Below are 15,000 nucleotides of genomic sequence, written 5' to 3' on the forward strand. Positions count from 1 at the left end.
GCATGATTCTCGATATTTGAATGCCCTGGTCTACTTGATCTCTGGCCAGTTCTAAAACTATACCCAATGTGGCTGCAATATCGCATCTGCAGCAGACTCTTGGTAGATCCATGCTCCCTTCTCCTTTCCTAGCGAATGGTTGGTGTTTCAGTGCTTATAGTTTTAATGTTCTTTTTTCACTTTTAACTTTGAAGTGTTTTGCCAATTTTCAAATTATAATTTTTAGATTTTATATTGTAATTTTGATGTGTATTTTGTTTTTTTTTATTTAAATGTACTTTTGTTTTAACAGTCTGATGATGTTCAAAGCTCCTGTGCGAAACGTTTCTTAGTGAATAAATCCTGTCTATATCAATCATGTGTCTTCGGGTTTCCTGAAGTATTGTGTATATATAAGTTATATATTATATATATATATATATATATATATATATATATATATATATATATAATATATATATGTATATATATATATATATATATATATATACACATATAATATATATATATATATATATATATAATATATATATATATATATATATATATATATATATATATATATATATATATATATATATATATATATATATATATATATATATATATAATGAGAGAGAGCATAAGACAGAAAAAGAGATAAATTTAATGGAAATGAGAGTGACGTATATTAGCTCGAAGTAAGGGAAAAAATTACATTAAAGGAAGAGTAAATAAGATGAGTATCTTTGTGTGCGCGTATGAACAGCAGTTGGTAGATCTTTTCTATACCAACTTCTGCAACCTACGCTTTCCATGAGCTTATAGAATATTTATAATATTTATTTCATCTAAGTTGTCACATACTAAATTCTAATACTAATTTTCTCTTACTGTATAAATATATGCATTTTCATATATACTCCTGTAAATTTTGCATGTGTCATCTACTGTTTATAATATATTATTATGATTTGAGCACAAAATACAGGTACTTTTGAATTTCCAGTCGTTTCAAAGAATTGCAAATTTTCGGGATTTGTAAGTTTTGCCTTAATATCTATGCAGGTATAATTACAATATATATATATATATATATATATATATATATATATATATATATCTATATCTATATACATATATATATATATATATATATATATATATATATATATATATATATATATATATATATATATATATAATATATATATATATATATATATATATATATATATGCTTTGCTGTCATGAGTGTTATTCCATGTTTTTTGTTTTCTTTTCACTGCCATCAAGAACTGGTGTCAGTATTGATATTCTGACATTCACTCGCTCTACATTACCCATTGGTAGTTTTCGGTGACGTAAGTGCGTGCATATGGTTAGTTTTGACTCTTCACATTTGTGTACTTTCATTTTCGTGTTTTCCTCAACTACTTATTAAACTCCACTTTTGCCAACGACAAATCCTCTTCCTCGTTATCTCATAGCCGATGGCAATTTACATTTTTAATAGAAAACGAAGGAAGATACGTGCGAGGGTTTTTTTTCTGCATCGTCCTTTTTACGCGTCGCACACTTCCTTTCTTCCAGTTCTGTCGCTGCTTCATGTATGTGACATTGTGTCAACGTGTTCCTATATGTGACATTGTGTCAACGTGTTCATATATGTGACATTGTGTCAACGTGTTCCTACATGTGACATTGTGTTAACGTGTTCATATATGTGACATTGTGTCAACGTGTTCCTATATGTGACATTGTGTCAACGTGTTCCTATATGTGAATTTGTTCAAGCTGTGTTCCTATATTGACATTGTGTCAACGTGTTCCTATATGTGACATTGTGTCAAACGTGTTCATATATGTGACATTGTGTCAAGTGTTCCTAAGGACATTGTGTCAACGTGTTCAGATATGTGACAATTGTGTCAACCGTTTCCTTCCTTACATTGTGACAAGTTGTTCAAATATTTATATGGACATGTTCAACGTGTTCCTATATGTGACATTGTGTCAACGTGTTCATATATGTGACATTGTGTCAACGTGTTCCTACATGTGACATTGTGTCAACGTGTTCATATATGTGACATTGTGTCAACGTGTTCCTATATGTGACATTGTGTAAACGTGTTCATATATGTGACATTGTGTCAACGTGTTCCTACATGTGACATTGTGTTAACGTGTTCATATATGTGACGTTGTGTAAACGTGGCACTGGCGCTGGGTGTCTGAGCGACACTTCCTGATAGCAATCCTTTCCACTCTCTTCGATTTGTGCTCTGACTCTTCTTGCTTCATTGCTTCAAGCAGGTCTTCATTCCTGCTTATTACTTCTTCATCAGTATTCTTTCAATATGTTACGTAACTAAGCATAGTATCGTGATCACTTGACCAGTTTTTTTGCTGTCCGGTTGACAGTATCCAGAATGTATCGGCTTTTTGAGTGTTTTATGTTGTGGAACCCAGGAGATACTGACTGTGAGCGTGATGATATTTGCATGTATGCATGTATATACTTAGTTGGGTAGGAATTGCGTTACTTAACGGTTCTGATCAATATTTGTACTAGATTATTAAAGGATCCTACCATACCTTCAGATAGAATTCGGGAATTATCTGTGTCTGATTATTTACTTAATATCTTACTAAAGATGTAGGATGACGTTGGTGTTAATCTTGTTGGTTCGAGAGGCTGAGTTGGACTTGAAATAATTATTGAATGACCGTTAACTCAACAAGTTGGACCAACTGTTTTACCGGGTTTATTTCTACAGGATATTTTCTTTGCAGTGTGAAGTTGGGGAGATTGAGAATTATCTAGAATGATCTAGTAAGGGACGTGTTTCTTGTATATATGTGTATGTATGTATGTTCCATATTATCCGGATACTATTTATTCTTTAGTAACTGACACGAACTTTTGAAATTTTCGAATAATATACCATTCAACAGGAACTTTGTGCAATGAACGGCATTTCTAATGAAGATCACGAGCATTTCTTATAAATGTCACTCAAGATCTGAGTAAAATTCGTGAGCTAGCAACACTTGTGCACAGACGTACCCCACATTACAGAAAAAACAAACACAGATATACAAGGTAATCCTTCTCAGAGATTGTAAAACGTGCACAGAAACAGCACAAATTACGCATTGTAAACACTCCATCATTACTAAAACTTGACAACATTTATTCATGGTCTGGTGCGAACGGCCAAAAAGGTTTACAGTGAAACCCGTGAAGCTTTGAGTGAGTCAGTGAGCTTTGAGACTTGTGCTCTGTCGAGATTTCTAACGGTGCCATCCTCAAAAACGTCATCTTGTAGGTTTTCAGAGTTCCTTACGTCTAGAGTCACTGGGGAGAGGTCACTACCGTTCATTGGCACCGGTAGCTCGTTACAAGACGTTGACAGCGGAACATTTTGCCTCACCCTGGGCAACGGACCACCGGACTCCAGAGATGGAGAAGTAGGGAGAGTCAACGAGTGACTGCAAGGGATTTCGCTGGAAATCCCATCGTGCACCATGGCAGCCGTCAGTTCCATGGGATCCATGACGGCTAGTGTTTGGTGGCACGTTGATGAACAGTCTCTCTGAGTCGCCACACCTGGGCTGTTGTGACTCGCAGACTTGTTTTGGAAGCTGAGAGTCATCGCGTGATAAGCCCCGCCTTGACTCTTGTAGCTGAGGCGATGCTGTCTTAGGTGGTTGCTGCAGTGGAAGTTGGAGTTCGTTGAGCTTCCTGGGCTGCTGTAGATGCCCGGCAGAGCGTCTTTGAAGCAAAGGGCCGACTCACCTGCAAATAAAAAGAATGAATCCGTGTGCTACAAAGTCTATTTATCTGATCTCATTTAATGTTAAATATTAGGGCCATAAATATCCAGCACTGATAATGAACGTGTACTATGTGTCAAAGTCGAAAAGTTGTTTCTTGATCCAGTGACTGAATATGGAATAAGATAACCTTATATATATATATATATATATATATATATATATATATATATATATATATATATATATATATATATATATATTTATATGTGTGTGTGTGTGTGTGTTTGTGCGTGCATCTGTGTAATGTTTATAAAAAGGTTAATACCTTATGGAACTTTGCCAAAGTCTCCAAATTTATTAGCGTTCACAACCTTAGGTTTTCTGCAAATAATTAAAAAGTAAGTATCGATATTTAGAATTCTAAGACTCTGAGTTCTGAAGTATGAAATTGACACATTATATTCCGTTGGAATAGTGTATCATCATAAATATAATAGTAAGAATTTTCTTCGATAGTAATAGAATAATTTAGTTCATCGTGGTTAAAAAATAACCCACCAAATCTTGAAAGTTAAGGTGTGTTCTGTTGTCTTGGAAAATGGAAATTAAAAAGTAGTCTCTTACTTATGGTATAAGTTACAAAGATTAAAAGTCAACATATACTAAGTTCTGATAGAAAAAAGAGAATCAGAAAGAAAAGTAGAGGTATAATTCAGCAAGTACCGTGATTAAAGTAGTAATTTTCAAGGTTGGAAGTTTCTATAAGAGTTTTTAAGTGATAAAGAAGCAGTTTAAACGACCATGAACCTATTTGCTCACCCAGTTTTCTCTGGTAGTCCTTTCTCGTTGACGATTTGCTTGTACGGATGAAAAATCTCCTCGTAGAGGGTGATTCCTCCTGTGGAGGGGGGATCCCAGGAGAGGAAAGTAGAGACAAAAGGAAGAAATAAGTTTAAAAAGTAGTTTTAAAAGTATTGGTTGTAGGTGGTGCGACAATGCCGACGAAATGGATCTAAAAACAATTGCATCTAAAAACAGGTTGGCCAGACAATGACGTCACTTATGAATAAATAGGTCTGTGATTAGCCCCCGTGACGTCATTGTCTGGCCGACCTGTCTCAGTGGGTCATGATTGCTTCGTCGCGCTTTTTTAAGGAAAGAGCGAAATTTAATTTTTCCGCCTGGAAATGCTTCTGTGTGATTGCCTGGTGGATGTTTCTTGTGTCTGCTATTGTTGGACAGATGTTTAGCGATGACAAATTGAATGCTATGAATGATTTATATCACTGTCTGATTTGACGGAGTCACTTTTATCGTGAATTGCTGACTGATTTTGGTCGATGCATTGTGGCACGGATTGTTATTGAATGTGATTATGAAACTTCCAGGAAAATAAGAATGGTTGTAGGGGTAGGTCGAGAGTCTGGCCTTGTTATGAAACCTTTAGAATTCCTTATACGCTTCAAATGAGATTTATCGATCTTCTAAATAATCAGAACAGCGTTAAAACTCTCGGAAAAAGGAGGGAAGGCGTCGAAAGCTTTTCATTCTAAATCCTCTTCTCCGGATGAGGGACGCATAATTGCTTCTCCCTCAGAGAGGATTGGGCAGAGTTCTTAATTAGGATTCCCTAAAAGATTTTGGACAGTGAATTTTAAACTGTCCAAAAAATACCCTTCTTCGCACAAAACCAGACGGTCCTTGCACACGTCACTTTAAAGTCAATTCTTTTGACAATTCGTTGTTGGCACCGGAAACTACAGTTCTTGCCCACTTCAGGTATCGTGTCATTGATTAATGGAGAGACTGAACCCCCTGATGATAGGCACTTTAGAAAGTGTAAATACAAAAAAGCACTCAATTCGTCGTCGCTTACCGAAAGGCAAAGTAATTGATGATGAGTAACCCACCGCATCAAGAAATAAAGATTGAGAGAAATTACAATTTGTTGAAGCAGTTTACTGCACTCCATTCTATTTTAATATCACTGTTATTGTCCTTTGTATCTCCTCAGGAATGAGAAGGAAAGGAGCCTTTGTTTCTCCGAACTTACCTTGAAATTTATCACTCGAGCATAGTAATAATAATGAATAATAATAAATAATAATTAATAATAAATAATAATAATAATAATAATCAATAATAAAACTACCGGGACCGGAATAGGTAGGCAAATCTCCTGACCTTGGCTGCCGCTAGAAACTGAAAATCGAGGTCAAACAGAAACTTTCAAGGTAATCTGCTTCGCGGGTTTTTGGATGAGCTTTAGTATTAAAAAAAAACAAAAAAAAAAAAATCGCGGCTTACTATGAGATTCAGAAGTCCTCTGTTAAACGAGGTTTTTTTGGACTTTGGCTCCTGTTTCAAAGGCATCGGATGTAGCTGAACAAACGTTGACATAGATGTATACTTCTTTTCACAACAACCACCCCAGGCCCAACCAAATCCTTTGTCAAGCTATTAAATTAATAACCTAAACCCGATAGGTTTTTAATTTTTTGTACGAAGTAAAAAATCGATCTAGCCGACGCCAATGGCCAATTGATTACGGAGCCCACCAAGACGTCGAAAAACCATTCATTAACGTAAGCAAGGTAAACAAAACACCTCTTGACTAAATGTTGCCCCTCCCGATCCACCAGACACGAATAAATTCCATCGGCTCTGAAACCCAAAGACTTTATGAATGGCGGAACACATACATAAAGATGGCGGGTGGGGGGTTAATCAAGTGCTAGCTGTAGTAGTACTACTGTAGCGGCTACAGTAGTTGCCGCAAACAAGTATAGCAGTGAATATACATGAATTAAACGTTTAGGCCAACTGCTGGGATCCTTGAGGGATCATTTAGCACTTCTTAGCAACTACTTCGAGAAATGAGTTTTTATAGCCAGAAAGTTAAATTTTCTAACCTCCAACAATGCCCCCATCGCGGCCCCTACGCCTTCCAGTCTTCTTTTACTCCTCGACAACTTAATTAAACGAGGCGAAAAGTGGGGTTTGGAGCCTCATTGAACTTATCAATTCTCGACGATATCTTATTCGGTGACAAGGTTTAAAGCAAAGCAATACTAACCGGTACCGCGGCTATTTTTTTTTTCCAGTAAAATAGGATAGATAAGCCAATAAATACCAACAAAAATTTCGCTCTTGACATTGGATATAGCAGTTATTCAAATCAAGATTTGTCTACTTAATGTCCCTCTCTCCTTTTTCGCCATAATTACCAACTTATTCCTAGCAAATGCTTGTCAATCTGGATTGGGACTATTTAAAGTAGACTGTAATTTCTTTGGAAACTTTTTTTTGGGAGTTAGACTAATAATCGAAGTGGTTTTTGTAAATCTTTATTAACCAATATTTTTGTTGGTTTGTTCATTATGAATTCAATTGAAAATTTCAGTGGAGGGAGGTTCCAGAGTTTCATAAAGGATGTACTGCTTTGCTTGTTAATTTACATTCCTTTGTATGTCATTGTTGCCAAGAGGTTTAGCTCTTCGTTTACGTATAGCCAATCATCCTATGCGAGAAGAAGGAAGAAAATGCTGTCATTAAGTTAACGTAACGAGTTGGCGGTTCCGAAGAAAACCTTTTCTCTGAGTTAAGGTTGGCCCGTTCTTCAAAAAGGTCACTTTTACATTATTTAAGTACCAACACACTCTATTCCAACCTACGGTAGTGGCAGAATAAGCGTTATTACTTTATGAAATCAATAAGGATAAATAAAAAGTTATTGGCGAAATAAAAAACCGTGTTACAGAGGCCCTGAATCTCATAGTACGAATGTTTATTGGCGAGAAGTGCCGGCCACTGCAGTGACTTGGGTACCTCACTGAAACGCATGTTTGAAACTGTCCAGTTACTGACGGTCAAAATCCATAGAAGAAAACGAATGATAAGAACAGCAACTCTAAATATCGCTCCTCTGAGAATGAATTCTACCCATAGTAACACTATTCTCACTCTTGAAGAGATTAAAAGATATTAAAGTTTATAATAATCATAGTACGGTCATATAGCCGTAAATAGCAAAGGAACAGTCCATCGAAAGCTGCTATTGTATCACCAAAACTTATATTTTTTATTCTCATTACAAGTTTAATTAATTTCTAGCTAGCACTGAAGTTTGGATTTCGAAGGTAATTCAGGGCTTTAATTACAAAAAATGAAAGATGTTTTAGTAACAAATTAAATGTAGTACCGCAAGGATTATGCTGGAATTAATTGATTGTGAATGCGGAAAAAGGATAAGAATCCGAGAAACTTCTTACCCTGGGTTCTATTAATTTCTTCTCAATATTACTTATATACTTCAAGTTGAAATTAGAGGCTACATACATATGTACCTTATTTCGTCACTGTAAAATGGCATGAATTCGAAATAATAGACACTTAATGTAACCTAGAAAACACAAAAACAAGTTACCGTGACTCCCTTTTGGAATAAAGTTACAATCCTTCACTACTCGTGTAACCATACTGTCAAAATGAAACGACGGCAATGTTATAGAGGGCAAGGCGGTTAGCACACCTACCCTCGGCACGTTTTGCATATGACTAAGTTTGGACCACAGTTTATGTGTTATATTTATTTTGTGACCCTCTCATTCAAGTGGATGGTGGTCTCCAGTGTAATATGTATGTGTTATTTCATCATCGGTATTTTTTGCTGCCTCTTTTTAAGCAAATTTTCCATTGTTTTGAACTGAGGTAATTATGTGTTTTTATGAGTCTCGTGAAGAGAGTTCTTTTGAAATGACAAGTTCTAATGGGAATTTCAGTAGCAAAAAAACGTCAGATCTTACCCAGCTCCATTTTTTCGTTGGGTTCAATACTGTTGTTGTCAGTGCGTCATTTCATGATTGAGAATGAATGTAAAGTGTGACTTTGAAAAGTAGGCCAGGTTCATATTAATTGAGGTCAAGTGATGAAGTACATTCAAGGGACCCCTATCCATCTAGAGTTGGGATGAGTTTATAATAATGATAATAATAGATAAATTCTTTATTTTAAAAAGAAATGCAAGCTACTCACCTGTTTATCCTGGAGGGATCTCAGTTCAAAGATCTCGGCCTCCCGAGATCTGTCGCTCTTCGCCCGGAAACTTGTTTTCGTTGAGCTTTGCACTGTTCCGGGAAAGAGAATTTTTGTTTACATCTTTTCTGTTTATTGCCAGTAGTTTCTCAGCTGCCTCCTTACTAAGGGATATAAATAATACTTCTAATTTTGCTAGGGCTATGGGGAATCTCTAAGTGTCATTTATTTGTATACATTATAATGAAAGTTTAGATATAAGTTAAAATATGTCTCTAGTAAAAATTCAAGGATATAATTGAATTCGAGTCCTGCAGATACTCAAAAATGTAATAATGTATCCAAATCCTATGCCTGTAAGAAGAGAGAGAGAGAGAGAGAGAGAGAGAGAGAGAGAGAGAGAGAGACAGAGAGGTCATAGTCGAGTGGTCTTACCTGAGGTCTTGTGAGTGATGTACAGGATCGACCTAAAAGATGACCCAAGATCACTTCTGCTGAACTTGTTTGACCTGGTTCTGCGTATTCGTTTACGGTTGCATTTCCTGATGAACTGCAGGAGGTCCTCCTGCCGGAATGAATTATGGACGAATGTGAATATTGGAATTTTTTTTTTTTTTTTTTTTACAATTTTTTTTTTTTTACAATTCTAAATGAAATTCACACCGATATGACATAATGTTCAACTGTATTTTCATGAAAAGGTACTGAATTTAACAGGTAGCTATGCATTAACAGAAATTTTCTTATTTTCTTCTGCTGTTCCTAAATTATATAAAAAAAATAAAAATAAAAATAAATCCTCCCCGGTGGACTAAGTTAGAGAGGTTGGGCAACAAGACTGAAGAGAGGAAGAGGGGTGGAGGTAAAGTAAAAGGCTGAAAGGTGGATGCAGCTAGGGGCCGTAGGGACGCTGCAAGCTCCCTTCAGGAATGCAGAGTGCGCCCGTGTGGTGCACTGACGGTACTACCCTTCCCTCCCTACGGGAGAAACGCGTGAAGGCTCAGACTTGAGATATCAATTAAATATTTCGTATCTCAAGTACCATAAATTGCCGTTAGCTCGTTTTGGTTACTTAATTTCCTTATGTTTGAAATGAGTTAACATTGACTCCTTTATAAAGCCACATCCTCCAACCTTAAGCCTGAACATTATACTTGGGGTTAGCAAATGTTTTTTCCTTTGTAAATCCTAACAATGCCTCGTTTAGATATTATTTCAATTCAAAATTGGTTTTAATCAATTTTTCAGTTGTTTGAGCCTTCATATACGAAATGGCCTCCTTTGTTATCAGAGATCTCTGCCGGAAAAAGAGAAAAGTTATCTTAAGGTTAGGCTAAGGCCTCAGATTGGGAGAGGGGAAACCGTCAGTGAAACTACCTAACAAACCTTGAGCCAATCATCGGAACAGTGCATTCTCTCTCTCTCTCTCTCTCTCTCTCTCTCTCTCTCTCTCTCTCGTACACAGACTAACATAGACTCTCTAAAAGAGCCTTTCAAGAGAGAAAATAGAACTACGCTTTAGAGAAAGAAGATGCGAGACTTTCAAATCAGAAAATACACAGACATAAAAAAAAAAAAGTAGAGAGGTTCGAGTTAGATCGGTTCCGTACTGGAAATTTCATAATAATATCCATATTCGCCGAGGATGGAAACACTGAAATGCCAATATGTTCAGTGATAAGAAACAAATCGAATCAGCTACTAGGAAGTACGGAAAGATGTGAGGTAGCTTTTGTAGGAAAATTCTGTAATACCTCCAGTCCTGTCTGCAACAAACCGCAAAATTGACAGCGTTTAATTGCACATTGAAATTAAGTATTCTACCTTATAGATTTTATGACGGCCTCATATTCAATAGAAATGATAATTAATACTGGTAACAAGGTCTAAGTGCTTAAGGTTACTAAAACTTATTTTCGTTATTGTTACTCATTGCTTAACACTAGCTCAACACTAATGTAACTAATATTAGCAAACCATTTTATGTCGAAAAAAAATGTAGATTTTGTTTTAACTTGGAAATCTGAGACAGGAATTTTGATAATGGCGATTATGTTTTCTTGCATGTATTATTAATATTATTATTTTTGTTATTACTGGTATTGGTATTATTAGAAATGATGATGGTGGTTGATGTAGAATTAGTGGTTGCATTAGTGACAGTGGTGTTTTTGGTGACAGTAGCAGGAATATGATCTATAACAATAAAGGTGCGAATATAAAATGTATAAAATAATAATAATAATAATAATAATAATAATAATGTTGAATAAAATGGCAGAATTCAGCGAATTAATCATATACTATCTTTCTATTTTTCTTATTACTCGCTTTTCTGGCTCCGCGATACTTCGCAATAATTGGCCAATATTCATATTAGGAATATTGGGTAATTATTGCGAAGCATGGCTGAGCCAGAAAAGCGAGTAATAAGAAAAATAGAAAAGATAATGTATAAGATTAATTCGCTGAATTCTGCCATTTTATTCAACAGAATTGTTTAATTAAAAGAGGGTCTTCTTCCAATGATAATAATAATAATAATAATAATAATAATAATAATAATAATAATAACAGACAGAAGAAAGGAAGGAAGCATACTCACCCTGAAGTTCTTGCTCATGAAGCAGTAGATGAACGGGTTCATGAAGGAGTTGGCCATGGCCAGCCAGTGGCAGGCGAAGAAGCTCATGTAGTAGGTGAAGCAGGCGTTGCCCCTGCAAGTCGTGATCTCCGGAGCGAAGTAGATCAGGAACTGAAGCACCTGCAGTGGGAACCAGCACAGGACGAAGCATACCATGACGGTGATCATCATGTTGATCACCTAAGGAGAAAGAGAGAAAATAGTTGTGATCATCATACTGATCCCCTGGTAAAGGTCAAGATAGAGGTGGTCATCATGTTGATCACCCTGGGAAGAAGGAGAGCGTGGTTGTAATCATCTTATTAATCACCTGGGAAAGAAGAGAATGCGGTTGTAATCATCTTATTGATCATCTGGCGAAGAAGGAGAATGCAGTTGGGATCATCATACTGATCACCTGGGGAAGAAGGAAAATGTGATTGTGATCATCATATTGATCGCATGGGGAAGATAGAGAATGTGTAGTGAGCTTGGGGAAGGAGAGTGAGGTTGTGATCGTAGTTGGAGAATGTATTTGTGATCATATTGATCACTTAGGGAAGATGGAGAATGTGGTTGTAATCATATTGATCACCTGGGGGAAGAAGGAGAGCGTGGTTGTAACCATCTTATTGATCACCTGGGGAAGAAGGAGAATGTGGTTGTGATCATAGATGGAGAATGTAGTTGTGATCATCATATTGATCACTTGGGGAAGAAGGAGAATGTGATTGTGATCATCTTATTGATCACCCTGGGAAGATGGAGAATGTGGATGTGATCATCATATTGATCGCCTAGGGGAGATGGAGAATGGATGTAATCATCATATTGATCACCTAAGTAAGATGAAGATTGTGGGGAAGAAGGAGAGAAAATGGTTGTGATTATCATAATGATCACCTGGCGAAGATGGAGAAAATAGTAGTGATCATCATATTGATCAAGTGGCGAAGAGGAGAAAATAGTTGTAAATCTCATATTGATCACCTGACGGAGGGTAAAATAATTATAGTTGTCTTATTAAACGCCTAGCGAAGAAGAGAGAAGAAAACAGTGAGAGAGACTTTCGAGAGTAGGGGTAGAAGAGACTTTCGTGAGAGAAGAAACAGTGACAGATTGACAAGGAGGAAAATAAACTTTCAAAGAATAAGAGGTAATGAGAGGCTTGAATTGGGGAATTTGAAGAGAATAATTTAGAGAGAGAGAGAGAGAGAGAGATAGAGAGAGAATACAGTGATATGGTTTCGAAAGAGAAAATGATGACGTTTAAGGGTGAAAGCAGACTTTCGAAGAATAAAGTAATGTAGACAGAGAGAGAGAGAGAGAGAGAGAGAGAGAGAGAGAGAGAGAGAGAGAGAGAGAAACTTTCATTGCAAAATAAATAATAATAGACTTTCGAGGGAGAAATAGCAGTGCGCTTTCGAGAGAGAAAATGCGAGGCTTCCAAATGTGGAAATATACAGACGTTTGAAGAAGAATATAGAACCTTTTTAAGGAGAAAGCAGAAAAATTCGAGTAACGTCGGTTTCGTATTGGAAATTTCATAGTAATATCCATATTCATCGACGATGGAAACAAGTTATTCGCCCATATGTTTTATAAGGGACAAATCGATTTGGTTTGCAGAAAGTGAGGAAAAATGTGAAATAAATTCTCACCTGATATTCGCAAAAATAGATAAGAGTGATATAGTAGTCATCGACGAAAGATACGGTTGATATAGTGCATCACGTAATCTTATGGAATTTAAGAAAGAGGAAGAGTACATTAGTTAATATTTATCCAAGGGATGATTACATTACATAAAGTATATGAAAGGGATAAATATCTGACATAAAGTTTACGGGAGGGATGAGCACTTTGCATAAAGTATTACAGGCTGCTAAAAAGCAAGAGCCCGTGCCAGCACAAGGCTGGCTTGATCTATATCTATTCATTGTATAAAGTATATGAAAAGGATAAGTATATTACATAAAGTCCATGACAGGGGTATGTATATTTCATGAACCTTATGGAAGGTATAAGTCAGATGCACTACTTAATATTTACGAATGGAATAAGTGGGCTGGCTACACTACATAATTTTATAGAATGTAAGAAATATGTGAGGTATATATTACTAAATCGCTACGAAACGAAAAGTGAATTCTTGTTATTACTTCAGCTCACATGTGCTCGTTATGGAATTAGAATTGCGCAGTAAGTTCCAGTAGCTCACTCTCTCTCTCTCTCTCTCTCTCTCTCTCTCTCTCTCTCTCTCTCTCTCTCTCTCTCATCTAATATTCATCATAAAAATAATAGCAGGAGCATCAATCATAAGCATTATTAAAGAATCCCGCTTTATTCTCTCCCAGCTGTAGAACATAAGCAGGTAGTATGAGTGAAGGAGACAGATGAATAGTCTTAAAGAAAAAAAAAATTCCGGCTTCACTTACTCAAGAGCTTCCGGAGATAAAAAGTGTTTTGTGAATGTCTGTCAAGTTACCGGCTTGGGTGGGCATTTCGCTCTTAGAAATCCTTGCCCCTCGAAGCCTGAAAATGGTTTTCTTGGTAGCTCTTTCCATGAGTGTCTTTTCGTGAATGAAAATAAAAGGAACGGAAGTACAGTAATAATAAAACTGCATCTCGAAGAACTCGATTTACACGTTGAAGGTATGCTTTGTGATACAGATTTATAAATTTTTGAGTTGATTTTTTTAAACATAACGAGGTTAAAAGGCGAAAAGTATTGCATTTGGAAGATATATTTTTTAAACATTTAATCATGATTTTCTAAATTGTTGTAAAAGAAACATCAAGTTTCCGAAAAGCGTGCATGAATGAGATACCCTTAGCTGAGCAGCCCTCCGGAAGAACTGCTGTGGACTTTCGTCAGAATTGAGGAAAAGAATATATTACCTTTGCACAGTTGTATTTTCAGTCTTCGAAGGGGGCCGGGCTGGAGACGAGAATTCATCATTCGAGAATTAATCATTCAAACGTTTTCTCGGTAGATGTATATTACAACCGATAGCTACTCGATTTTCCATTGGAGAGATTTTAGAAGAGAACTGCAGTTCCGTCGAATAATGTTTATTGGATTTAGGGCGCCGGATTTCTTGTTGAATAACAAAGTAGTCTTTATGTTGTATCCAGAACTAAGGAGAAGTAAGACTGGACAATGATAGACATTCTCTCTCTCTCTCTCTCCTCTCTCTCTCTCTCTCTCTCTCTTATATGCAACGCAAACAATTTAATGTAAAAACCTGAGAGTAATTATATTATGTTTATTTTATATTAATATATAAATTTATATATATATATATATATATATATATATATAAGAGATTATATATTATATATATACCTTATATATATATCCTATAGTATAGATATGGTATATAGATATATATAAAATATTATATATATATATATAATATATATGATATATATATATATATTAGATATATTGAATATCTTCATATTATATAATGTATATATAGATATATATATATATATATATAATATATATATAATATATATATATAGCTATCTATATATTACTATAATTATATATATATCTATACGATCCATACA

The 15,000-nt window shown here is 35.7% G+C and overlaps 1 protein-coding gene across 1 annotated transcript in view; it reads right to left on the minus strand.

The window, feature by feature from the left end:
• Window positions 1-1,973: 1,973 nt before the first annotated feature.
• Window positions 1,974-15,000, minus strand: part of LOC135225447 (neuromedin-K receptor-like) — a 260,592-nt gene continuing 247,565 nt past the window's right edge. Inside the window, exons 8-12 of the mRNA XM_064264770.1 lie at window positions 11,404-11,622; window positions 9,234-9,363; window positions 8,799-8,890; window positions 4,584-4,662; window positions 1,974-3,783 (exon numbers count right to left, since the gene is read on the minus strand). Of these exons, the coding sequence (XP_064120840.1) occupies window positions 3,212-3,783; window positions 4,584-4,662; window positions 8,799-8,890; window positions 9,234-9,363; window positions 11,404-11,622 (1,092 nt within the window). The 3' untranslated portion in view covers window positions 1,974-3,211. The remainder of the gene's footprint in view (window positions 3,784-4,583; window positions 4,663-8,798; window positions 8,891-9,233; window positions 9,364-11,403; window positions 11,623-15,000) is intronic.

This window comes from Macrobrachium nipponense, chromosome 13 (assembly GCF_015104395.2).
Source record: "Macrobrachium nipponense isolate FS-2020 chromosome 13, ASM1510439v2, whole genome shotgun sequence".
NCBI lineage: Eukaryota > Metazoa > Arthropoda > Malacostraca > Decapoda > Palaemonidae > Macrobrachium > Macrobrachium nipponense.